General features: G+C 41.5%; 1 protein-coding gene across 1 annotated transcript in view; it reads left to right on the top strand.

The window, feature by feature from the left end:
• The first annotated feature begins 513 nt into the window (after nucleotides 1-513).
• Nucleotides 514-26,961, top strand: part of LOC148049892 (vomeronasal type-2 receptor 26-like) — a 45,261-nt gene continuing 18,813 nt past the window's right edge. The window contains exons 1-5 of the mRNA XM_087705133.1: nucleotides 514-635; nucleotides 2,373-2,609; nucleotides 3,356-3,647; nucleotides 4,130-4,283; nucleotides 4,551-4,846. Of these exons, the coding sequence (XP_087561259.1) occupies nucleotides 514-635; nucleotides 2,373-2,609; nucleotides 3,356-3,647; nucleotides 4,130-4,283; nucleotides 4,551-4,846 (1,101 nt within the window). The remainder of the gene's footprint in view (nucleotides 636-2,372; nucleotides 2,610-3,355; nucleotides 3,648-4,129; nucleotides 4,284-4,550; nucleotides 4,847-26,961) is intronic.

A 26,961-nucleotide genomic window follows, 5' to 3' on the forward strand; every position in this document is an offset into this window, starting at 1 on the left:
AAGAGCAATCCATGGCTGAAAGGAACCTAAAGGTCATCTAGTCCAAACCCCTGCTCCAGCAGGACATTGTTAAGGTGAGTTTCTGTCTTTTGACCCCCTAGTTCAATGACGACATAGCCATCCCTACCCAGTCACATGATACCCCCAAGGCATGCCCACAGAACCAGTAGGAAAATTATTTAGATTCCACCACTGGGAAGGGTCCATTGCAAGAAGCAGCTGGGACTCCCCTCCCCACTCTGCCCTGCCCGAGCCCAGCCCCACAGCTTAGCAATAGCAATAGCAATAGCAGTAGACTTATATACCGCTTCATAGGCCTTTCAGGCCTCTCTAAGCGGTTTACAGAGAGTCAGCATATTGCCCCCAACAATCTGGGTCCTCATTTTACCCACCTCGGAAGGATGGAAGGCTGAGTCAACCCTGAGCCGGTGAGATTTGAACCGCTGACCTGCTGATCTAGCAGTAGCCTGCAGTGCTGCATTTAACCACTGCGCCACCTTGGCTCTTACCCACATGCCCCCCTCCACCCATGTATCAGGGGCCCTGCAGTCAGGCCACCCCCACTTTGCTTCCTGCCTCCTTTGCAGCAGTGACACCACCAGCAGCAGCCCTCTCCAGCAGCAGCAGCAGCAGCAGTAACAGCAGCAACAGCAGCCAGGATCAGGAGGCAAGAAGACCCGGGCATCCCCTCAGGGAAGTGGGGCTGGGCAATAGAGTCCCAGTGCCTTTGGAACTCAAGTTTGGGGTGCCTTCTGCCCAGGGCCCCAGGCAGCCCATGCTGCCCTCCAAGAACTGCCCAAGTGGCCTGAGAGGGTCAGTGAGGCTCCTCCAGTGGATCAAAGCCTGGCGCCCACCCTGGTCCCAACCCCTGACATGAGGGACATTGAACATGCCACACTCACTCTGGCCATGCCCACTCTGGCTATGCCCGCCCAGATATCCACAACCAAACAGTCACACACACACACACTTGTACCTCTGAGGCCAACCACAAATCTGATCCGGCCCTCACTGAAATGGAGTTTGACGCCCCTGCTCTAGCTCATGTTCAGTCAGATTCTCCCCTCATGTTCCTTCATCAGAGCTCTGGATGTCTCTTGGTCCACTTCAGTGGAATCATGGGGCATGTTCAGAACCATGGACCAAGAGAGGTTGCATGTGAGGGATCCCATCCAAGGCCTCGTAGCTTTCCTATTGCAGGTAGTGACCAAGGTCTCAGAAAGACCATGCAGAAGAGCCTGGGTATAATCCCCATTTCCCTTTGGAAACCCATCACTCACTAAGAGCGGACTGGTCAAATAGATCCAGCCTCCCTGCAGAGAGGGGCAGCATAAAAGAATCTCAAAGTCATCGGGCCATGATCTGGCCAGGACAAAGGGGACAAGGAGAGCTTCTCCTCGGATCACGTTGGAAGTGGTCTGTTTTGAGTTGAGCCAAGAATGATGGTGGCCATGTTGAAATGTCTCTAAGTCTTGCCCTGGGGAAGGCAAATGGACATCTCTCAAGATCAGAAGTCTGGGGAACCCCACAGTCAACCATGAAATGCCCCCCAGAGGCTCAGACATGGAGGTTGCTGTGCAGCAGGAAAGGGGTACAGTGGCAGTGATCCAAACTGGTCATGTGAATGAATTTTCAAGAAAAGAGTTTCAGACTTGGCAATTTGGGGAGCAGCATCACAAAAGACCAAAAGAGACACCTGGATGACAATTCCTACCCTTAGGCTACAGCAACAGAAATTTTCAAGTCTTGCCAAAAAATTGCAGTTAATATTCTGAGATACTTCCTCAAATTACATTTCTGCCTTGGGCCAATCTTCCCAAGTAGCACTCAAATTATCTGAGCAAACGAGGGCATAAGCCAAAATCCATCTTGTGTACAGGAGTCACTTTCATGTAGGTCAACTACCCCAGGACTCCGTCTGCTCTGTGAATTACACAAAGAGATACAAATATGTTTTCCATTCTGCTGTATGAAGAGAAGCTGTTGCCAAGAGGATGGGACAATGGCCTTTCCTTGCAATTATCAGAAGAACAGTAATTCTTCATATATCCCCTGTGGATTTCTACACACAACGACCTTCCATGATAAACCTGCTTCAAAAATATGTCTGAGTTCACCAGATCGGGGCGGGACAGAACGTGTTATCTTAGCCTGTATTGCAAAGAGATAACTCCTGGGTTTGAAGAGACTCACATGCCTCTGTTTCCTCTATGGTCATGGCACAAACACAAGTAAGAGTAAGCATTCTTGATGTAAATTTCTCCTGGTGCCATCCAGTTGGCACAGGTGGTGTCTGACTTGCTAAAGTTCCAGTGAGATTTCAGGAGCAACCTTCAAATCACTTTCTGCATAAACCTTGATTTCTGTTCTAGGAGGGAAGGTGATAAGACAGGAGTCATGCTGCTTCTGATGCTGATGCTCTTCTGGATCCTGGCTCCAACTACAGCGAAGAGGCTGCAAACAATTTGTGTGTTCAGGGATTATCTCCGTTTAGATGGAAGATACTACAGGCCTGGTGATCTCATTATTGGTGGGAATTTGCCCTTGGGAACCGTTAACAACTCTCCTAACTTTGACTTTAAAACATTACATCTTCCTGTATATTATGCGTAAGTTTCATCTGGATGGGAAACATGCAGATAATTGTTTATTTGGCTTTAAATTATGGGATTCCTTTCAGAAATACTTCTTCTAGTATTTGTCCTGTCTTGGTGTAGTGCATATTTTGTGCTTTTCTCAACAAATTAGCAAGCTGTTAAAATAGGCTGGAATTCTCAATCACTTCAACAGGAAGATGATAAATAGCAAAAATGAAGAGGGAAGCTGTACTGGCTTAGTGAAGAAGTCAAATTATAATATTAATCTGACCAATATCTTTTGGTAGAACATTCAAATAAAATCTCCACACTCTTCAAGTGTTCAGGAGTTACAGAAATCCCCCTCAGTGTTGGAATCCACATTGCTCATGTATAATGTCCTTCAGTGCATCTATGAGGTGACTCCCACTGTAGTCCTGTGCTCAGCAATCTTTACTCCACCTGTAGAAGCTGCTCCAAGAGAGACCTTAAGTAATTACAGTGAAAGGGGAGCAGTTGGAAAGGATTGCAGTCACTGCAGCAAAGTGAATATGGCAGGGAGAATACAGACTATAAAACAATCCACGATATCTATGGAGAGACTTGTCTCCTTTCTCGCAAAATCACCCATTAAGCCAAGGGAAATCCTTTGAAAAAAAGACAAACCCAATGAAATTTGGGACTTTCTTCCCCCAAAAATCCCCCCCAAACAGTGAAGCAAATTCTACAGCCATGCACAAGCTTTCCTGTAATGTTCCCCAATGTTTTTCTCACTACAGATACTCCACCTGTAACTACCAACAGTTCCTTGCATTGATGTTTGCTGTCTCCCAGGTCAATAAGGATTTTCTTCTGCTCCCCAACATCACCCTTGGCTTCCACATCTATGGCCATTTCCAGAAGGAGAACATTATTTACTTAAACAGCCTCTCCATGCTCTCCTCACAAGGTCAAAAGGTTCCAGGTTACAAATGTGACAGTAAGGACACTCTTCTGTCCGTCATTGGTGATCTCAGTGCCAAGTCCTCAAGGCTGATGGCCTCCATCTTCAGCATCTTTAAGATCCCACAGGTAAGAGAGCTCTCTTGGATACAGTATGGAATAGACAAAGATCAAAAGCACCCAGAAAAGCCAAAGATGAAACTAAAATAAGTTTTTGGGGGAGGGGCATATAAGAAGCTTCTGACTCTTAGTTTATTCTTTATTAAAGGGTAGCCATCATTTTAGTGCCATTTATTCTTTGTATCAGGCTATTGATTTCTTCTCTTGTCTTCTGACAAACAATAAAAATGGCTAAGGAGGGAAGAAGAGAAAATTTGCCAGTCAAAGAGTATCAACCTGACTGCAAGGGCCATCAACCACACAATGGTTACTACTAAAGTCTGCATAAAACTTTTACTTTGTCTTTGAAAAAAGAATCTCTTTTTCACCAGCTTGGTGTTGGCTTTGAGTTTTCTCAGGGAGAGAGAAAAGTTTATCCTTCCTTCTTCCGGATCAATCCCAAGGAATCTCCTCAATATGTGGGTTTAGTCCAGTTGCTCCTGCATTTCCAGTGGAACTGGGTTGGGCTTTTGGCCCCTGAAGATGACAGAGGAGAACGTTTTGTGTCAACTCTGACGCCGATGCTCCAGGAGAAGGAGATCTGCCCGGCCTTCACTCTACTGCTGAAATCAGATAACTTGTCTATCGCTCAGAAGAAGTTTTCTCGCAATTTCCCTATTTTGTTTAAAACAGAAGTGTTTATTCTGTTTGCAGACACAATTATTGTTAGCACTGTAATAGGGGCATTTTATTTTTTTGAAAAAATCAGAAAAGTATCATTTAAGAAAGTTTGTATCTTCACTTCCCATTGGAAACTTGGCTTGGGTGATTCCGAAGACACATTGAAAATTATAAAGTTTTATAATGGGGTCTTGCATTTTAGAGGCCACTCCGGGGATGTCTCTGAATTCCCCCATTTCCTCCTGTCTTTAGATCCCTTGAATCCCAAAGGAGATCACTTTCTCCTTCAATGGTGGGAAAATGTCTTTGGCTGCAAGATCCATAATCCAGGCAAGATCCTTTCAAATGGGGAAAAACAATGTACAGGAAAGGAGAATCTGCAGAATCTGCCCAATTACACTTTTGAAAGGAGGATGACAGGACTAAGTTACAATATCTACAATGCTGTTTATGCTCTGGCACACGCTTTACATGCAGTGTATGGATCCAGAGTTCGACCGAATATCATGAGGCTTGGAAAGAGGATATTAAATGTCCAGCCATGGCAGGTAATTTCTGTGGCTTTTGACTCAGTCCATAGACTCTTAAATCTGAAGCTCCCCATATTATTTTTTTTCAGTTTTTTTAAACATTTTTTTTATTTTTACTAAACAAACAACACACACAAAAAATAATCATCTTACATTACATCTTGTAGAAAGTGTGTCAATTGGTTACAATTAGCTTTTGTGCATCTCTTCCACAGTCATTACTTACATTCAAATCAAATGTCAAAGTTCTTAATGAGTCTTACTTTCAACATATCATAGTTCTCATTTAACTGAAATTGTTTTAATATCCTTTTGCCTAGAATAATCCATAATTAAAAAACACAACCACCTAATGGCATTTCATTAATTATTACAGAGTCATCCAATAGCCTTAAACCTTTATAACATATTCTAAACAATAATTAGTTGACAAAAAATCTAAGCCCTTTTCTCCCCTCAAATCACTGTTTACAATTTGTGTCCATTTTTCTTTTGTTATAGTGGTACATATATGTATCATTAACTGTATCCCTTATCCTTATCATTCCATTGTTAGTTGTTATAATTAATATCGGTTAACAAAAATCCTTTACTGTTATATCTATTTTCTTCTCATCAAACCAACATATATGTATACCTTATTGCCCTTATAAATTATTTATTTAACATAACCATCTATAAGTTACTAAGTTACTACTTACTAATTATAAAACTTAGTTAATTTTTTTTTGTTATCTACTTTCATATATCCAGTAACATTATACCTTTATAACATATTCAAAATAAGAATTAATTATTTAAATTTCTAAACCTCTTATCATATTATTATTATTATACAATTGTATCACAGCGGCCAGTTGTTTCACCGGATTTGGCATTGGTTACTAGTCGGGCCCCACCCAGGGGCCTAGGATGTCATAACGTATTTTCGTAATATGCGTGCAGATCCAAGCAGTGCGGCTTTTTGCATTTGACTGATGGTGATTTTGTCAATTTTTAACTGTTTTAAATGTAATTCCAGTGCTTTTGGAATAGCACCCAGTGTGCCAATTATCACTGGAATTATCACTGCTGGTTTGTGCCATAGTCGTTGAATTTCGATTTTTAAGTCCTGGTATCTTGCGATTTTTTTCATGTTCCTTCTCGGCGACCCTGCTATCACCTGGTATTGCGATGTCTATGATTGTGACCTTATTTTTCTCAACCAGTGTGATGTCTGGTGTATTATGCGCCAGTATTTTGTCGGTTTGTATATGGAAATCCCACAAGATCTTGACCATCTGATTTTCGGTGACTTTTTCAGGCTGATGTTCCCACCAGTTTGTTGCTGTTTTAATATTATAATTTTTGCACAAATTCCAATGGATCATTTGTGCTACTGAATTGTGCCGCCATTTATAATCAGTCTGCACAATTTTTTTACAGCAGCTGAGTATGTGATCAACAGTTTCATCAGCTTCTTTGTAAAGTCTGCATTTGGCATCATCAGAGGATTTTTCGATTTTGGCCTTAATGGCATTTGTGCGGATAGCTTGTTCTTGCGCAGCCAGGATTATTGACTCTGTTTCTTTCTTTAATGTACCTGTTGTTAACCATAACCAAGTTTGTTCACTGTCCACGTTATCTTCCCCCCCCCCCACAGAAATTGGCCATGCAGTGCTTTGTTCTGCCAACTCTCCATTCTTGATTTTATCACATCTTTTCTGTATTCTTGTTTCGTCTGTTGGGCCTTCAGTAGATTTTTGTTCTTTACTTTGATTAATAGATGTTCTTGACTTTTTTTTAAATAATCAGCCAGTGCATGTTTTTCTTCTTCAACTGTTTGCTTCACTTGTAATAATCCTCTGCCACCTGATTTTCGGGGCAGATATAGTCTATCAGTATCACCACGTGGATGTAAACTGTAGTGCATTGTCATTAGTTTCCTGGTTTTTTGGTCCAAAAGGTCCAAATCAGCTTGTGTCCAGTTAACTATACCAGCTGCGTATCTTATAACTGGTATTGCCCAGGTATTTATGGCCTTGATTGTATTTCCACCATTCAATTTAGATTTCAAAATTTTCCTAACTCTGTTGGTGTACTCTCGCCTGACAATAGTTTTTACTTCTCCATGCTTGATGTTATCCAACTGCATAATGCCTAAGTATTTGTAGGCTTCATTTTCTTTGCATTTAATTAATTGGCCATTGGGCATTTCAATTCCCTCACATGCAGTGATTTTGCCCCTTTTTATGGATACAGTGGCACATTTTTCCATGCCAAACTGCATTGAAATATCGGTGCTGAATACTCGGACTGTGTTTGTCAATGATTGGATTTCTATTTCTGACTTTCCATAGAGTTTCAAATCATCCATATATAGTAAATGAGACATTTTTTCAGCTTCTTTGGCTGTTTGGTAGCCTAATTTCATTTTTTTTAAGATTACTGATAGTGGGATCATTGCGATGATGAAGAGAAGAGGTGAAAGTGAATCAACCTGGAAAATTCCTCGCTTGATATTAACCATTCCGTAGATCTCATTCCCTACCGCCAACTCAGTTCTCTATTGTTTCATCGCCTTTTCAGTAAAGGATGTAATATTTTTGCTAATGCCAGTTGTTTCTAAGCATTTTATGATCCAACTATGTGGCAGTGAGTCAAATGCCTTTTTGTAATCAATCCAGACCATATTCAAGTTCGTTTTTCTGTTCTTACAATTTTCTAATATCATTTTATCAATTAGAAGCTGATCTTTTGTGCCCCTGCTCCTTGTTTTGTTGCCTTTTTGCTCTACTGGCAAGATGTTGTTTGTTTCCAAATAATCCATCATGTTATCTGCAATAATGCCTGTGAGTAATTTGAAGGTTGTTGGCAAGCATGTTATTGGTCTGTAGTTTTCAGGTGTTGTTCCTTTAGTTGCATCTTTCTGAATCAAGTATGTTTTTCCAGTTGTCAACCATTCATCAATTTGGCCCTTTTGTAAAATTTCATTCAGTTGCCTGGCCAATATTGCATGTAAACTGGTCAGATATTTGAGCCAGAAACCATGTAATTGGTCCTTTCCAGGTGATGTCCAATTCTTTACCTTTTTTACTCGATTTTTGACCATCTCAGTTGTTATTTCTAATACTTGCATTTGTTTGTTGCCAATGCTTTTCTCAAAGTCATGTATCCACTTTGCTTCCTTGTTGTAGTCCTTTTCATTTTCCCACAATTCTTTCCAGAATTCAACTGTGGCCTGTTTTTCTGGTTTTTCACTTTTGGTGTCACCATTCACATTAAGACTTTGATAAAAATGCCGTTGGTCTGATCGAAATTGCTGATTTTGTTTATATTGGATGATTCGTGCCTCATATCTTTCAATTTTTCTAGCTGTTGCTGTTATCTGCTGTTTTACAATCTCTACAGCTTCATTGATGTTTCTTGTATTCAATCTATATCTTCTGATTAGCCGATCTATGATTTTGTTGTTTTTAAGCCCTTGCTCATGCATGTTCTTTAAGTTACTAGCATCTGCCCTTAATTTTTTTATTTTTTGTTCTAAACGGATTTTCCACTTTGGCTTTGATGCTTTTTCTGTTTTGTGACTAGGTACTTTAATTTTAATGCCTAGTTCATTAGTGACTATTACAGCTGCACTGTACATTAACTGGTTTGTTTCCAAGATGGATCCCGGTTCAATTGTTGAAAACACTGCATTAACCATTTTCATGATAGGGGCCAAAATTTTCTTAGGCACAGTTTTTAGTGATGGTAAACGTTGCCTTTCCTCATTAAGCAGAAAATGCTCCATGATCTTATCCTTCAATTCTTTTTGTTTTTGAGTTAGTTCATCAGTTGGTTCAGTGATAACTGGTTCTAGTGGTGGTGATGTTATTTCCTCCCCGAGAGCTTCTTCTGGGAGTTCTACTATAATGTCTTTAATTGTGTCTTGAATATCAGTTATTTCCGCTTGTGATATTGTTTTTTGGGTTTTGCAATTTGCCTGAATTTCCTCATGTTCAACTTCACTAAACACTTTATTCCGTATAATAAATCGCCTTTGATCTGCTAGTCATTGTTCACTAACATTTGAATCTGGATATTGTTGTTTCCATAATTCATACATTCACTTTAAATAGCCTCTTTTTTCTGGCTCTGAGTTGTAGTAGCAGGCCATTATGGCACGGTTTTCATCTGCACTATATTTTTGTCGTTTTGTTGGCTGGTCCACTTGTAGCCCACTTGTCGACGGATGTCCAGGGAACCCCAACATCCGCCGCGGCCCTTGTTAACCCGCGCGATGACCGATGCGGTATGGAATTCTTATTTGTTTTTTTCACCATATTGTATGGGTTGGCGGGGTTTTTTTTATGGGACCAGATGCCAACCTGACCCCAACCCTCCTTCTTTCTCATCCGGGCTTGGGATCGGCAACGGCGGAGTTGGACCGGCAACGGCGGAGTTGTTGTTGTTGTTGTTGTTGTTGTTGTTGTTGTTGTTATTATTATTATTATTATCATTAATGTTTGTAATAAATCATTTATTACTTATATCCAGCTTCCTCACCTCCAGCCAACATAGAAATATACCTTGTTACCATTATCAACTATTTATTTAAGCAAGCAATCTAAAGAATTACTAAATTCCTACTTACTAATCATAAAAATTAGCTATTATTATTATTAACTTTTATTATCGATTTTCATATATTAACGTGTCCTTCCAGAAGGGATGTAGTCTTATTTCTTTTGCCATTTGTGGAGTTAATTTTCTATTTATTTCCTTGGTAAAGTTTTTATGGACATCTCTCTGCACCTTATTGTCTATTGGATCTCTCAGGTAATCTCGGCGCCCTTTTGCTACTTTAATTGATTTATCTTTGATTGTCAAGCCTGTTTCTGATAAGATTTTTTTTCTTTAAAACCATCATATATATATATATAATATATATCCTGTTGATTGATCATAATACCTTTAAATATACCTAATCCTAGTCTTCAGTCTTCTAATCTTAATATGAATATATTTATAATATATTCCATTATATGTCTATAGATAGACTACTATTTTTCCAGTTTAAACTTTCCACTTACTTCTATTGTTACTGTATTGCATAATCTATCCATAATCTCTCAGCCTTTTTAGGATTTCATCATTTATTGATTTTTTAAGGGAATTTTTTTTATGTTTCTGTCTTGGAAACCAATGTCTTTCTAGCATTTTTACACAAACTCATTATTCTCTCTGTCTTAACCCTTTTTCTCCATCTGCTGCATCTTTTGAATATCCATCCATGACCCTTTCATTATTTTTGAAAGATCTTCCTTTTACCCCATCTCTAGTCTGTTATGATAGATAGATAGATAGATAGATAGATAGATAGATAGATAGATAGATAGATAGATAGATAGATAAGTCTTATATTTAATCTCGCTTGCCTATAGCCACCTGATACACTATGTACTTTTGACTTGGTGGCTTAGGACATTTCCCCAGATCATAAGAAGGGAGAGGAGCAGACCATCGCTTCCTCCACTGTTCCCATATTATCATTACTAGTATTATATACTATAACTGCACAATTTTAAATTGAATGCTGAGTGTATGGGGGCTGGCTGGAATTGAATGAATGGCCCACTTTTACTAATTGTTACCCTTGTATTTTATATGTTTTAAATTTTTACGTGGGAATTGCTAGAGTAGATAAATGAGTATGTTTGACTCGGAGGACCTGCTGGGGAAGGCGGGAGGAACCGGGGTGGTTGGGGGGACCATGGACATGGGAGTGGGTCGGAGCATAGCGGTCGTGACAGGGAGAGGCAGATATGGCGGGGACCTTAGGGCTGGCCATTACCGGGGAAGGAGGGTTCGCTACATCACAGAGATCCCTCCTTCCGGCCCTAGGAGTCCCACTCCAAGACCAGATGGCGCGAGTAGTCAGGACCCTGGTCTCAGGCTGTTGTCGCTAAATGCCAGGTCTGTTGTCCACAAAGCTCCCCTCGTCCGGGACTTAATTGTTGACGAGAGGGCAGACCTGGCATGTATTACTGAAACCTGGCTGGGCACAGAAGGAGGAGTCCCCCTTGTAGAGATGTGCCCAGAGGGATTTCAGGTGCTTCATCAGCCGAGAGCCCAGGGAAGGGGTGGCGGTGTGGCTATTGTAATCCGGGAGTCTTTGTTACCTCGTAGGGTCCCTGCTCCGGAGCTTTTCGGGTGTGAGTCTCTGCTGATAAAGTTGGACCTCAAGGGTCAAGTGGGTTTGCTGCTAACGTACCTGCCTCCCAACTGCGTTGCAGCATCCCTCCCCTCGCTCCTCGAGTCAGTAGCCGAGCTGGCAGTTGAGTTCCCCAGGCTTATAGTTCTGGGGGATTTCAACTTGCCATCGCTCGGTGAACGCTCTGATGGGGCGCAGGAGTTCATGGCTTCCATGACAGCCATGGGCTTGACCCAAGTAATTCGGGGCCCAACCCATGCAGCGGGTCACATGCTCGACCTCGTATTTCTCTCGGAGCAGTGGATGTGTGATCTTGGTCTGAGGGGTAATGAGATCATACCCCTGTCGTGGTCAGACCATTACCTACTGAGGCTTGACTTCCGGAGGCCAAACCCCCACCGTAGGGAGGAGGAACCGACCAGGTGGTTCCGCCCCAGGCGACTTATGGACCCTCTGAGGTTCCAGACGGAGCTTGGGGTTATTCCTGATACCCTCGCCCACAGTTCGGCGGAGACTCTGGCTGCCGCCTGGCACTCGGCGGCGTCGGAGTCTCTCGACCGGATTGCGCCACTACGGCCCCTCCGGGTCAGTGGATCCCGGAGAGCTCCCTGGTTTACCGAGGAACTCCGGGAGAAGAAACGCCGGAGGAGATGCCTAGAGCACCAGTGGAGGTCCGATAGGTCCGAGGCAAGCCGAGCACTCTTAACTACCTGCACCAAGGACTATGTCCGAGCATTAAGAACTGCAAAAAGATCATATATTTCTTCCTTGGTTGCGTCCGCCGAGTCACGCCCAGCCGCCCTGTTCAGGATAACCCGCTCCCTCCTTAATAGGAGGGATGCGGGAGACCCCTTGCAGGGCAGGGCTGAGGATTATGCTCAATTCTTGGCGGACAAAGTAGCTCGGTTTCGATCGGACTTGGACTCCACCGCAGTAGATCCAGCTGAGACACAGGAGGATCATTTGCCACATCAGTTCTGGGTTGAGTTCCAGGAAGTTGCCTCTGGGGATGTGGACAAGGCCATCCGAGCTGTAAGTGCCTCCACTTGTATTCTGGACCCGTGTCCCTCCTGGCTGGTGGCTAACAGCAGGGAGGTGACACATGGCTGGATCCAGGCGGTTGTCACCGCCTCCCTTCGGGAGGGGCACTTCCCCGCCGTACTCAAAACGGCGGTGGTGAGACCCCTCCTAAAGAAACCATCGTTAGATCCAGCCATCTTAAACAACTTTCGTCCTGTCTCCAACCTTCCCTTTATTGGGAAGGTTGTTGAGAAGGTGGTGGCCTTTCAGCTTCGACGGGCCTTGGAGGAAGCTAGCTATCTTGACCCCTTCCAGTCCGGCTTCAGACCCGGTTACAGCACAGAAACCGCTTTGGTCGCATTGACCGATGATCTCTGGAGGGCCAGAGATGGAGGCTATGCGTCCATCCTGGTTCTCCTTGACCTCTCAGCGGCTTTCGATACCATCGACCATGGTATCCTTCTGCGACGACTGCGGGAGGTGGGAGTGGGAGGCACTGTTTTGCGGTGGTTCTCCTCCTACCTCTCGGACAGGTCGCAGTCGGTGTTAGTGGGGGGGCAGAGATCGTCCCTGAGGCCCCTAACATGTGGAGTACCTCAGGGTTCGGTCCTATCCCCCCTACTATTTAACATATACATGAAACCGCTGGGCGAGATCATTCGGAGGCACGGGATAAAATACCATCAATATGCGGACGATACACAATTGTATCTGTCCGCCCCGTGCCAACTCAATGAAGCGGTGGACGTGATGAACCGGGGTCTGGAGGCCGTTAAGGACTGGATGAGTGCTAACAAACTGGTGCTCAACCCGGATAAGACCGAGTGGCTGTTGTGTTTCCCCCCCAATAATTTGGCTAATATACCAACGCTTAGGCTGGGGGGTCAAATTCTACACCCCTCAGATAGGGTCCACAACTTAGGAGTCCTCCTGGATCCACAGCTGACTTTTGATCACCAGCTGTCAGCTGTGACCAGGGGGGCATTTGCCCAGGTTCGCCTGGTCCGCCAGTTGCGGCCCTACCTAGATCGGGGGGCCCTCACAACAGTCACTCGAGCCCTTGTGATCTCTAGACTGGAATACTGCAATGGGCTCTACATGGGGTTGCCCCTGAAGTGCATCCGGCGACTACAGCTAGTCCAAAATGCAGCCGCGCGAGTGATAGTGGGCGCACCTCGGTTCGCCCACGTTACACCTGTCCTCCGCGAGCTGCACTGGCTGCCTGTTGGTCTCCGGGTGCGCTTCAGGATACTGATGACCATCTTTAAAGCACTCCATGGTAGTGGATCTGGGTACTTGAGAGACCGCCTTCTGCCGATTACCTCCCTAAATCGACCAATTAGATCTCACAGACTGGGCCTCCTCCGAATTCCATCTGCCAGTCAATACCGACTGGCGACCACGCGGAGGAGAGCCTTTTCTGTTGCTGCTCCGACCCTATGGAACGAGCTCCCCATGGAGATCCGCACCCTCACCACTATCCAGACCTTCCGCGCAGCCCTCAAGATCTGGCTCTCCCAGCAGGCCTGGGGATAGGTTCCTAATTACCCGCCCGAGTGTTTGACTGTTGAATGAAAGTTGGGTTTTTATTACTTCTCTGTTGTTCACATATTGTTTTGTTTTGACCTTGCACCTCCCCTCCCTTGTCGTTGTAAGCCGCCCTGAGTCCCCTCAGGGAAAAGGGCGGCATATAAATCCCAATAAATACCTGAAATAAATACCTGAAAATACCTGATAAGTTTACCTGATAAGAGCCAAGGTGGCGCAGTGGTTAAAAGCAGCACTGCAGGCTACTGCTAGATCAGCAGGTCAGCGGTTCAAATCTCACCGGCTCAGGGTTGACTCAGCCTTCCATCCTTCCGAGGTGGGTAAAATGAGGACCCAGATTGTTGGGGGCAATATGCTGACTCTCTGTAAACCGCTTAGAGAGGCCTGAAAGGCCTATGAAGCGGTATATAAGTCTACTGCTATTGCTATTGCTATTGCTATTTATTTATTTATTTATGAGCTCTTTGGGTATTGTCTATTTGATTTCTATTATCTATTACTGCTGTCTTTTCAGTATTTCTATCTGTTTTTATCTTTTTGTATTTTATTTTTCTTTGTCCCTTCCACCAGTCCTTCTCATTCCTCAGCTGTCTTCTGTATATTATATTCGTCTTTTCCCACCATTTGTTGAGAGCCTTCTACTTTCACATCTTTATCTTTACAGTAGTGGCCAAAATTGTGGAAATCTTTTGGGAAAAGTGCATTTTCTAAAACTAGCTAATAACATCACTTTTGTTTGGAGTAGTACCATAAAATTACACATCAATGGAAAGATAATTTAATCAAGAATGTAATGCAATAACTTTTATGAAGGATTTGCTATTAGAATAGCAGTTAGAGTATAAAGAAGAAAAGTGAAATACGTAGAAAAAATGAGGTATACAAAAATTATCACCATGTCAGTAAATACTTAGTTGGGTAACCTTTAGCATGAATTGCGGCCTTACAACATCTTCCCATAGAGTGAACAAGCTGCTCTGCAGATGTTATCATGTGAAACCAATATTGAATGATTGCTTCTATTGACTGAGTTTTTTTGCTGGGTCGCTTCTGACTAACAAGTTTCTTTAGTTGGAACCATAGATTTTCAATTGGGTTAAGGTCTGGCCTATTCCCAGGCCATTCCAGCAGTGGAATATGATTCTCTTGAAACTCCCTCCAAAAGTGGCATTATCAGCCATCAAACCTCAAAAATACACTTTTCCCAAAAGGTTTTTCACAATTTTGACCACTTCTGTAAATATTCCCAACAACTTCTTATAATTCTTTGTCACTATTTCTAGCATTTCTTCATAGAACTTTATTGTCTCCTGCTGGATCATTTTGAAATAAGTTAATATACCTCCAATGTCCCAATATCCCAATAACTGAAAACTCCAGGAAAAAAAAATCACTTGTTAATAAGATTTGGTCAATCCCAAAGTTATTCCTCCAAGTCCCCAAATTTTCTATTAGTTTGTGCTTCTCAGTTTTTCTAGTTTCCAATTTACACCTTCCCAATTGTCCAGATTTTAAAGTCTTATTTATTTTTTCTTCTTTTGTTCCTTCAAGTCTTTCAAATCCTCTTTTCTATGTACAATTCCAACATAGTTTTAGTGTTCAATTTATTTTGCTTCCTGAATCTTCAAAAAGCTCAGTGAATAATTCCCATCATCCACACCTACTAAGATAAAGTCAAGGTCAAGCAGTTCTCCAGATGTTATTTACTTCTCTCCCCACTTTCTTTTAAATTATACATTTTGCAGTAATCTTCTTCCACCAGTAGATGGCTCCCCTGCTCCTAATTTCAGTGGTCCACAGAATATAAAAATGAGAAACAGCTGATTGTCATCCAATCAGGGGAGTTAGAAATAGCATTTAGAAAAACAAATTAACAATAAAAATTGAATTTTAAAAAAGGGAGGCTGGAAGCAAACAATTATAATGAAATATGGGGGGATTTTATAAAATCAGTGTTGGTGGAAGTCAAAGGGAATAAACCTACTCAAGAATTTATGTTGTTTTGGGGGGGATAAGAGCACAATTGGAATATATTGTATATCTTTCGGTTGTTATAGGCAAATAAATATAAGGGGGAAAAACAGGCTCTCCGGGAGGTGGGGGTACATTGTAATATTAGGTTTTTGTTCTTTTTACTTTTTGCATTTAGATGACCACTATATTGCGAAATGTATTCGCTCACAACTGCTTCTGATTATGTGGATGGGTGAACGAATACTTTTAGCAATATAGTGTATATGTTTGTTTCTATTATTTGCATTAAAAAAATAAAAAAATATTAAATTAAAAAAAGAAAACCAATAGTCACTTTTCACAACATTGTTTCCAGGTTTTCTATGTTTTAAATCATCCTTTAGGTTTTTTCTTTTACTTCTGAATCTTTAATCTTCCTCTTTAGTTTTTAGTCTTTAACCTTTCACCATAAATCCAATCACCACTTTTTAAAGATTTGGAGATCATTTTGGGGGAGCAACCTTTAACTTAGGTTAAAACTTATATGAGCCATGGTGGTGCAGTGGTTAGAGTGCAGTACTGCAGGCTACTTCTACTGACTGCCAGCTGCCTGCAATACGGCAGTTCAAATCTCACCAGTCTCAAGGTTGACTCAGCCTTCCATCCTTCCGAGGTGGGTAAAATGAGGACTCAAATTGTTGGGGGCAATATGCTGACTCTGTAAAACTGCTTAGAGAGGGCTGTAAAGTATCGTAAAGTGGGATGTAAGTCTAAGTGCTATTGCCTCTCTAAATCAATTGTTGGAAATTTTCTCACCCAGTTTCACAGCTCTGTCCACATACCACTCCAGCACAAGATCTTAGTGTTTCAGACATCCCATCTTGTGACTGATCAAAAATGACCATTGCCCCTGCTGCCATTCAGCAGGGTGTTCTTCAGATCAGCGAGGAAATTGCAGTTTCCTCATGATCAATGAAGCGCCTCTCCTTTCTTCACCTCCCCTCCAGGGAGGATTAACCCTGTAGAATTTCCCAGCAAGCAGTTTCTGGCTGCGTTTCATGGAACCTGGTGGAGATCTGCTATTTTACAGCTGTTTTATAGCAATTAGACTTATATACCGCTTCATAGGGCTTTCAGCCCTCTCTAAGCAGTTTACAGAGTCAGCATATCGCCCCCACAGTCTGGGTCCTCATTTTACCCACCTCGGAAGGATGGAAGGCTGAGTCAACCCTGAGCCGGTGAGATTTGAACCGCCGAACTGCCGAACTAGCAGTAAGCTGAAATGGCCTGCAGTACTGCACTCTACCCACTGCGCCACCTCGGCTCTTAGTTTTCACTAAGACTTCAAATGAAAGTCCCCTCCTGAATTTTCCATGGTTCTGATGGAAATCATTTATTCATTTCAAACATTCATTTATCACTTAACAAGAACTTTGGCCAAAACAACTATTGGAAAGTACATGTAGCCAAGTATCACAAGAGGAAAATCCTAAAAATAAATTTAGATCGTGGAACTAAAATTCTTGAGTTTGGGTGAAATACAAGTTGGAAACCATGCCCGGTGATAAAGGGGAAATGTTCAGTTTCAGAGTTAAATATTTGGTGTTACACGTCATTCCTCAGATCTCCACCAAGAGATGGAAGTAGCTTCTCAAAATATTAATTCTTTTTCTCAAGAGGGACATTATGTGATGATAGAAGCCATGATGTCTCATTTGTAGCTCTAGCCCAAATACTCCAATCTCTGAAGGTCTCCTTTCTTCCAGATTCTTCCCTATTTGAGGAATGTGCAGTTCAACAACAGTGCTGGAGATGAAGTCTCCTTCTCAGAAGATGGACTGGGATCTGGTCGTTTTGATCTTCTCAACTGGGTTTTCCTCCCCAATCGATCTTTTGTCCCCATGAAGGTTGGGCAAGTAAATTCTGAGGCTCCTCCAGGACAGGATTTCACCATTAACTCTGATGGAATCACCTGGGCCACAAAGGTGAGCTGCAAGGAAATGTAACTACAGGGAAAGATTCATTTTCTTCCTGAGATGCAAAACATCTTTCTAATTAGAAAAATAATCCATTGAGTCAGAAATCATGGCAGTCATTTGGTGAAAAATCTGCTTTTCATGTAACACCTTTGAGGACTGGTTTTTGTCATTGCACAAAGGCTTAGGAACGACTTTTTCTTCGAACACAGGATGCAATTGCAGCAAGCAACAGTGATTTCCATGGACTATTTCTGCTCAGTTTTAGCCTCATGGTTGTTTCTTTTAGAAATGCTGTGGTTCAGTCACAAGCCTTCCTCTGCAGGATGAAACCCCAGTTCCAATCGCCAGCATCTATTGATGTCTCAGGAATGCCAGTGGCCTGAATCCCTCAGGAGGTCTTCCATATTTCTGATAGATTGTGGCAATGTATCTCTTTAGAAGATAATTGGAATATAGAAGTAGGAATGGAGAAAAGAATGAATGCAGCAGGTTCATTCCTTAAGTAATTTCAAATACTTATATTTCAGACAATCCCCATTGCCAGGTGTGGAAGGAAGAGGTGCCACGCAGGAGAGAGGAGAACAGTTCCAGAGGGCAAGCAGGTTTGCTGTTACAACTGTGACACTTGTCCAGAAGGGACCATTTCTAATAAGACAGGTAGACCATACTTCAAATCTAAATCTTCAGGTATCAAGGAAGACATTCATTAAATCAATATATTTTTGTTGTTGTGTCATTTTTGATAAGATTGACATGCAGTTATTCTTTTCAATAGAACCTTTCAGATTAAAGATCCAAGCTGCCCTGGCCACAGAGGCCACTTTTCAATCCCCAACATCCATTTTCTGCTTCTACTTTCACCTCCAATTGGGAAAACAACTTCCATTCTTTTCCTGAGAAAGTGGGGCATGTGGTCCCAGCTTTTATTTGCTCATTTAGAGAGTGCTTCTTCTGGCATCTCTACTAACCTCTGAGGAAATAGACCTGCCAGAGAAAGAGGAGACCCACTTATTTATGTTTCTTGGATGGAACAAGAGGGAGAAATGAACAGATTTGACATACAAAGCAGAGAGGTTAAGGCTATCAGGTTAATGGATGGTGTACACACACAAAAAACCAGCATCATTCCAGGATAACAGATCTGTCTGTCTTCTGTGGGTTCCATGATAAAATGGGAGAAAATAAATAGCACATGAGATTATTTCTCTCTTTTTAAAAATAGTTTTTATTGAATGTTTTAATCTTTAAAAACAGAAAGAAAAACACAACAAGAAACAACAAAACACAAAACATATATAACAATATAAAGTAATTATACAGCCTTCTGTATCGGCTTTCACGTTTAGCCTTTATAGTTCTCCATTCTGCATTGTCTTCCTATTGCTTTTACCTTGTCCTATAATATGACAACAGTGGTACAGTAGAGAATGTAAATATATGGTGACATAAATCATTAATAATATTATAAGTGTTAGTACTACTGTTGTTATATTATAGAGATTATTTAATTACTCTCTTTGTAGGTAGGTCAATAGCAGAAAGGAAACCCTCATATCATTTATGCAGGAGGGATAATGTGCTTGGTAGTTGCTCAAGAAATCCTTAGACAAAGACTTTTGATTTCAGATGCAGCTCACTGTGAACCCTGCCCAGAAGACCAATTTCCCAACAAGGACAAGGACCAATGCATTGCCAAGAAGATCCACTTCCTCTCCTATCAAGACACCCTGGGATACACCTTAGTTTTTCTTGCTCTTTTTCTCTCAGTGATCACTTCTGCAGTCCTGGCAATTTTCTATAAACACCATGACACACCAATTGTCAAGGCCAACAATCGAGATCTCACCTACATCCTCCTGGTCTCCCTTCTGCTCTGCTTCCTCTGTTCCTTCCTCTTCATTGGGCAACCAGGGAAGATCACCTGTCTCTTCCAACAATCTGCCTTTGCCATTCTCTTTTCCCTTGCAGTTTCCTCTGTGTTAGCAAAGACTGTCATGGTGATTCTGGCTTTCATGGCCACCAAGCCAGGGAACAAGACAAGGAAACTCTTGGGAAAACCACTGACCAACACCATTGTCATAGCCTGTCCTCTGGTCCAAGCCCTTTTTTGTGCCACCTGGCTGGGAACTTCTCCTCCATTTCCCAACTTGGACTTCCACTCCTTATTTGGAGAGACCATCTTGGAATGTAAGCAGGGCTCAGCTGTAATGTTTTATGGTGTCCTCTCTTACCTAGGACTTTTGGCCCTTGTCAGTTTCTCAGTGGCATTTCTAGCTAGGAAATTGCCTGATAGTTTTAATGAAGCCAAGTTCATTACTTTTAGCATGCTGGTCTTTTGCAGTGTTTGGATCTCCTTCCTCCCCACCTATTTGAGTGCCAAGGGGAAGTCTATGGTGGCTGTGGAGATATTCTCCATTTTGGCCTCTGGGGCTGGTCTCTTGGCTTGCATCTTTTTCCCCAAATGCTATATTATTCTACTGAGGCCTGATCTGAATTGTAGAGAAAACATAGTAAGAAACAAAAATTTCTAACAAATGTGAGGCATTTTCTCATTTATATTTGTCTTTGGGGCATGTTTAGAATGTGGTAAGATGTCTAAAAATGATTTAGTGAAGGAGGAATTTTTCCATAAAAAAATAATTCCTTATGAAGTTTTGCAACTGGTCACAATATTCCTGTGGTCAGTATTTTGTTTATCATGTTTCCAAAGTGTCCTTAGTGAGGTCCAGTGCCCTGTATGGAAGGAAAACTCGTTATTAAAGACATGTTTATTATTTCATATATTTTTAAGTTAATATGTCAAGAGAAAAAAATCCAAAATTAGATACAAATTACTGCAAGATGCTAAGGAAAGGTGGTGGGTGGGGGTTGGTTTACCAGACTTTAAATTATATTTTGAGGCATGTTGTTTGGCCTTGTTAAAAGAGTAGGTGAAGCTCCAGAATAAGAAGCTACTTGAATTAGGGGGCTACAAATTAAGGTTTGGATGACACTGTTATTTATGGTATGATAAAGTTAAAGTTAATGTTGATTTTAATAATCACTTTGCTAGACGTGCTAATATAAGAGTTTGGAATAAGTTCTATATGAAGTTGCCTCTTTGGATTTTTCCCCTAAGAACTTTTTAAAGAAAAGAAATGATGGCAAAGCCAGACTACTGGATGTATGGGAAAATATTATCTTTCAACTCTGGTGAACCTACATTAAAGTTGAGGGAAGAGCTTGAATTATGTTGGTTTTATGTAAACGAATTATTACCATTGGTTTACATATCAACAACTGAAAGTCAAATAAAAAGAATTGTGGGTTTGATTTTGCTAAAAATGAATTGGTTATTTATGATATGATAAATAAACATTGCATGATTCAGTGGGCAAAGATTTTTGACATAATGTGATGCTTGAACAATGGGAAACTATGTGGATGAAAAATTTAAAATTGACACTAAATTATAAAAGAAAATTTTTATAAGATGATGTATCACTGGCATTTAACTCCGGATAAGTTATCCAGAATGTATAAAGGTATTTCAAATGAATGTTGGAAATGTAAAAGAAAGATGGAACTTTTTACCCCTTTATGGTGGACATGTGATAAAGCAAAGAAATTTTGGAGTAAGATTCATATTATAATACAAAATATTCTTCAAATGAAAATAAAAATGAAACCACAAACTTTTCCTTTGGGTTGAATGGAAAAAGGCTTGGAGAAAAAAAATGATCTTATATAAGTTGACAGCAGGAAGACTATTATAGGCACAAAAATATAAATGTATTTTATTTTTAATAAAACATTTTAATAAAAAAAACTGGAAAAATGCATTTATTATTTCAAGAAGGATTTTTATTTTATTTTATTCCTTACTTTATTTCGTTTATTATTAAGATAGTGTTTTAAAGGATTGAGTTCAATATCATTGTTTTTATACATATGTAGTTGTTTCCTTAGATGTTTGGGGCTTTATAGAACTTCCCTACCACTATTCAATTGTTTTTGAAATAGCAGAGTTTAATTCCCTCTCACATCCACATCTGCAGTATTTCCTCATCAAGGTTGGGCAGAAGTTCCCTGAAAGGAATGAGCAAAGAATGTCATCCTTGTATGCAGTGTGTTAATCATCTCTTGTGACATTTCATCTCTTGGACTTCCCTGATAAACTACGCTGTTCTATGAGATGCTGTTCTATGAGATCTGTGTGCACAGAAGGTCTCCACAGGAATCATTCCATCCATACGCAACATCGCAATTACATTTCTTTAATGAGGACAAGTTCCCAGCAATGTCATTCAAGGTATGACAGTCATCAAAGTCAGTAAGGAGCTGCAAAATACAGAGTCCTGTGACATGTGGTCATTTAATCCTGGGTAGAGCACAAGTGGTATCTTGGTGATAATATCTCCATTTCCATCAGATGGCCTCTCGTGTGAGAAACAGAAACATAGGAGATGTGTGCAAATTGCAAGCAAAGATGTGTGCAAATTGTCCCACAAAATAGCAAAATCAAATTCTCTGGCTAACAATAAGGTTTAGCAAAATTTATATGGCAATGTAAGAGGCCAGTGTGTGCCGAAATTGGAAGTTCATTTCCTGGTGCGCGCATGCCCTCTGGGCCACTCCACTTCTGGGTTGTGACCCTGATGAGTGTGTATGCGCACATGTTCCCTTTTTGGTGCCGAAAAGGTTCACCATCACTGTATTAGGCTAATTTAAACTCTATAGCAGTGGTGTCAAACCCATGGAGTCATGTTATCCTCACGTGACATATCGTGACTTTTTCCCCTTTTGCTAAACTGAGGGAGGGTGTGGCCAACACATGACGCATACGAGCTGCAGATTGACACACCTGCTCTACAGGAAGGTTGTACAACAACTATCTGAGATCAGAACAGTGTCTTCGCTGTCTTGGGAAGTATGTCTTCAGAATTTTCAAATGATGAGGAAAGGATACTGCTACCTCTGAACAAGCTGAGCTAATAGGAATTGTTAGGTAAGCTCCCTGTTGGAAGAGCGAGTATGTTCAGTGAAGCGTTGTGAGAGTTGTGTTGGAGAACACACAAACCAGAATGCAGAGACACTGCAGTTTAAATAGGCTTTTACTTTCGTGGAAATAGAGGTATCAGAGTCCATCAAACAGTCAAAGTCATACATGGATAAGACAGTCAGTCATCAACATCTTTCAGTTAAGGGATAATCCAAATAACATAGTCCAGTATCATATAATCAGTTCAGTACTCAAAGTTTGCTAGCAGTAATATACAATAGCTCACGGCACTCAGATCAGATCAGCCCAGCATCTAAGGAACAGAGAGCTAACAATCATTCTGGCTCCCTCTTATGGCCAATTGAGGGAAGCAGCAACCAATCACATTTTACACTATGATTTAAAGAAACAGGTACAGCATTGCTATATGACTTATATATTGCCAACCCAACCGTTAGAATTATATTCCTAACAAGAATGACTGCATGGTACTGGTTGATATTTCACTGAAGCTGGTTCCCATTGGTTGGAAAGGAGAAATTAGGTCAACATCTGTTTCTCAGGGTGTCACAGTGAGGCCTTCTCAGCTCAAGGTCAAGCATCATCCATATTCTGATGTTTAATTATTCTACCATTGTTTGACCAAGCAATGCTGCCAAACAAACAGGATTTCTCCCAGTGCCCGAAGACCAGTGACAGGAGAGGAATGGTCTCGGTTTCAACCCTAACAAAACAAAGTAGCTGTGAATGATTTGTCTTCTCAGTACTGGGGACCTTCCATCTTTGGTCCTGCATGACATTGCACTACCATTCTTGGGACTGCTGTGCACTATGAGGGTCTCACTGGACTGTCAGCTCTTGCTGACGGAGCAAATGCATCTCTGGAAGTTTTAGATCACCACCTGTCTGGGGAAGTGGTTCCATTCTTGGGCTGCAGAGACATCTAGGAACAGTTTTGCAACTGCAGTCAGAGCTGCTTCTAGAACGTAATTCAGTAACTCCATCTCCTACTTTCTAGAACAACAGAGAACAAGTCTTGGCCTTCTCTGTGTTAGCCTTTCAGGTCTTGGAAAAGAGGCATCACCACCCCACCTCCATCTTCACTCATTGATATTGAATATTCCCAATTCTAGGAGTCTGCCCCAAATTTAAAAAAAAAATCATTGGCAACTAGAAGACGGCCATATATCCTAGAACCATAGCTGAAGAAGCTTCTTGGATGAGAAGTGAAATGTCTTCAAAGAAAAGTCCATTTGCCCCTTGAAAAAGCACCTTTGACAGTCAATTAGATACTTTATTGCTGATCATCCATATTACAAGAAACTGGCCAAACTGTCTGCCTTCCTTTGGGAAGAAGCAGATATAGAACTAAGGGTCTGAATGAAGATCTTTCTCCTTCAAATTGACTCCGCATTGCAATATCTATTTATTCCCCTAGAGGTGCCCCTTCTCCTCCAGCCGATAATCTAGCACATCAAGATTGGCTATGTTCAAACTCTCCTGTGGTACAGATAGTATTTATTGTATGGAAATTGTGCCTTTTCATACTTTCCAGCACATGGCTCAGGAAGCTATTGAGCCATGGGGAATTTAGGTATATTTCATGCAGTTCCAGTTGTCCAAAACTGCATTTATCACAAGTCCAAGCAAATGGACTGAAGTCAGTACCTCACTGAGGGCTCCCCAGTTGATAGTAGCTATGATCACCATGTTGGAGTAACAGAAAAATAGAAAAACAGAATATGAAGGAACCTTCACGGTCCAGGCTCTTGCTCCTGCAGGAACCTGTGTCAACCCTGAAATGAACAGCAATAGCACTTAGATTTATATCCCACTTCATAGTGCTTTCACAACTCTCTCTAAGTGGTTTACAGAGTCCACCTCTTGCCCCCAACAATCTGAGCCCTCATTTTACCCATCCCGGAAGAATGGAAGGCTGAGTCAACATTGAGCCAGTGAGTTTTGAACTGCCAAACTGCAGCTAGCAGTCAGCTGAAATAGCCTACATAACTGCACTCTAACCACTGAACCACCTTGGCTCTAATGAGCATGGCAGAAGCCATCTTGGAGGCTTCAGAGTTGCCACACAATGGAGGGAGGGGGAAAATAGTTAGATGGGGTTTTGTAGCTTTCCTGTGGGAACCAAGGACATTCTCACAGGTGGCTGGCCAGAAGAGGAGCCAAGTAACCAAATGACCAGCCAGCACCTGGACTGGACAATGTGACTGGTGACTTGGGGGAAAGAGGAAACCTGTACTTTTAAATAGGTGAAAGCCCTGGGAACTTTTAGAGTCAGCTTTCACCAGTCATGGCAATATGATATATCCAATAAAACTGTTCTGTGAGGAATTTTCCTGCCTCGGACTTCCACTTTCTACGGGTACATTACTTGGAACCCTGACACACGGTACAATTTCAGACAAGTGGTTATCCAATCTCTTCTTTAAAAATCTCAGTGTTGGAAACTGCAAAATATCAGAAATATTTATGGGCTTACTATTTCCATAATTGGTGCACCATAATTCTTATGCCTTCCAGTCAGTCTCTTTCACAACAAACTACTTTGTGTTACATTTTTGCTGATAAAGAAATGAAGGAAGACTAGTATAGATCTATTTCAAGCTGCTTAGCTCTCATCAGCTAGCCATACCCATTGCTGGGATTTGAACTTGGGCTGCTAACATATTAGGCAGTTGTATTAACCTCTAAGTTCTCCTACCTTTATCAGCTGAACCAGGGGAGAGATGATTTGGGTAGACCAGGTGCTTTGAGAGAAGAAGAAAAAGAACATTTAATCTCTCCCCTGGTTCAGCTGATAAAGAGAGGAGAACTTGTTGCTTAGAGGTTAATACAACTGCCTAATAAATTAGCAGCCCAAGCTCAAATCCCAGCAAGGGTATGGCTAGCTGATGAGAGCCAACAAAAGCAATCTTGCAAAACTAATGAAGTTGTTGACTTGCATTATTTAAAAAGGGCCACAGCTATGGGGAATTTGACCTCTGAGAGGTTAAATGAAACAAAAAGATAGTCAGGAAAATTAGTTTTTAGTTTAATAGGAGTAGATAATATACAAATTGAGAAATAAAAAAAAAATGTGTTCTTGTGTCTCCCAGAGGCCCATTGTAGTTTTTCTCAGAACGTTCCTCCAGCAGCCTCTGAATCCCTAGATGCCAATGTTTGTTCTAATTAAGTCCACTGTTCTCTGTAAATAAGAGAAGGGCAGGGAATAACCCAAGATTCATTATAATATTACTTTTGAATATGTTTGCAAGCATCATTTCCCCTTCCTTTCTTACACCATTTTCTCCTTCTGAAAGGTAGAAATGTCAGTGCATTTCTTTGTCCTCTAAGGAGACATAATCATCATAAAACATCATGTTTAACTAGAAGCTCTGAGATATGACATGTCACAAGGGATTGTTAAAATAAGTGCACATAGTGATATTACCTTCTAATCCTGACCACAAATTCCCACCACATGGATGAGGCCACACAGCAGAATTGGGTAGGAAATTGGGAATTACAAATCTACCATTAAAAAGAGGAATAGAAGCAGAAAATTCTACAGTGTTGGAAGGCTATGGAAAACAAATATACACAACAGAAATGCTAATAGGGAACCAACCTTTCAAAACATGACAATAGTACAATATCTAATAAAAAGGAATAAAATTGGAAAATGTCCCTCTTGAAATAATGAACATATCTTTAACAGCAAGCTTTCTTTCAATGTAAGGCCCTGGGTGTTGACTCGTATAGCATTCCTGGCCTGCTCTCGAGTTGTCATAGGCAGGAGAGGGGGAGAACTGACAGAGCAGCTTGGCAACCACGACCAAAAGCACATTCCACGCACACCTTTCTCAAGGCTTGTATCCCAGGCTACTAGAGACAGCCAGAGAGGCGTGTTTTCTACAACCCGCGAAAGTGGTGCGTAGAATGTGGTGACATGTTGTTCCTAATAAATAACTGGATTTCTTTTGTAACTTGGCTGAAGTTAATGAGCTCATGAATTAATTAGGGCATCTATTGGAACCCTGACACTGGGCCTCAATATGAACACCTGGAAGAAGTGGGATGTAAGTGGTTGCATTATTGTTGCTGATAGCACATGTGACTCTGCAGTTCCTTCTTACAAACCATTCAAGGCCAGTCAAGGAATAATCGATGGGAACTGAACAAGGAGAGATTCAACCTGGAAATAAGGAGGGATTTCCTGAGAGGGAAAGCAATCAACCCCTGGAACAGAAGTTGCCTTCAGAAGTTGTGGGAGCTTCATCCCTGGAAGCTTTCAAGAAGAGACTGGACTTCCAACTGTCAGAAATGGTGTAGGGTCTCCTACGTGGGCTGGAGGGTTGGACTAGATGACCTACAAGGTCCCTACCAACTGTTGTTAATCTGCTAAATGGTGTAGGGTCTCCTGCTTGGATGGGGGTGGGTGGAGTGGACTAGATGACCTACGAGGTCCACCTTCCAA

This window comes from Thamnophis sirtalis, unplaced genomic scaffold, assembly GCF_051295495.1.
Source record: "Thamnophis sirtalis isolate CommonGarterSnake01/CBP01778 unplaced genomic scaffold, rThaSir2_p1.2 scaffold_1, whole genome shotgun sequence".
NCBI classification, from domain to species: Eukaryota; Metazoa; Chordata; class Lepidosauria; order Squamata; family Natricidae; genus Thamnophis; species Thamnophis sirtalis.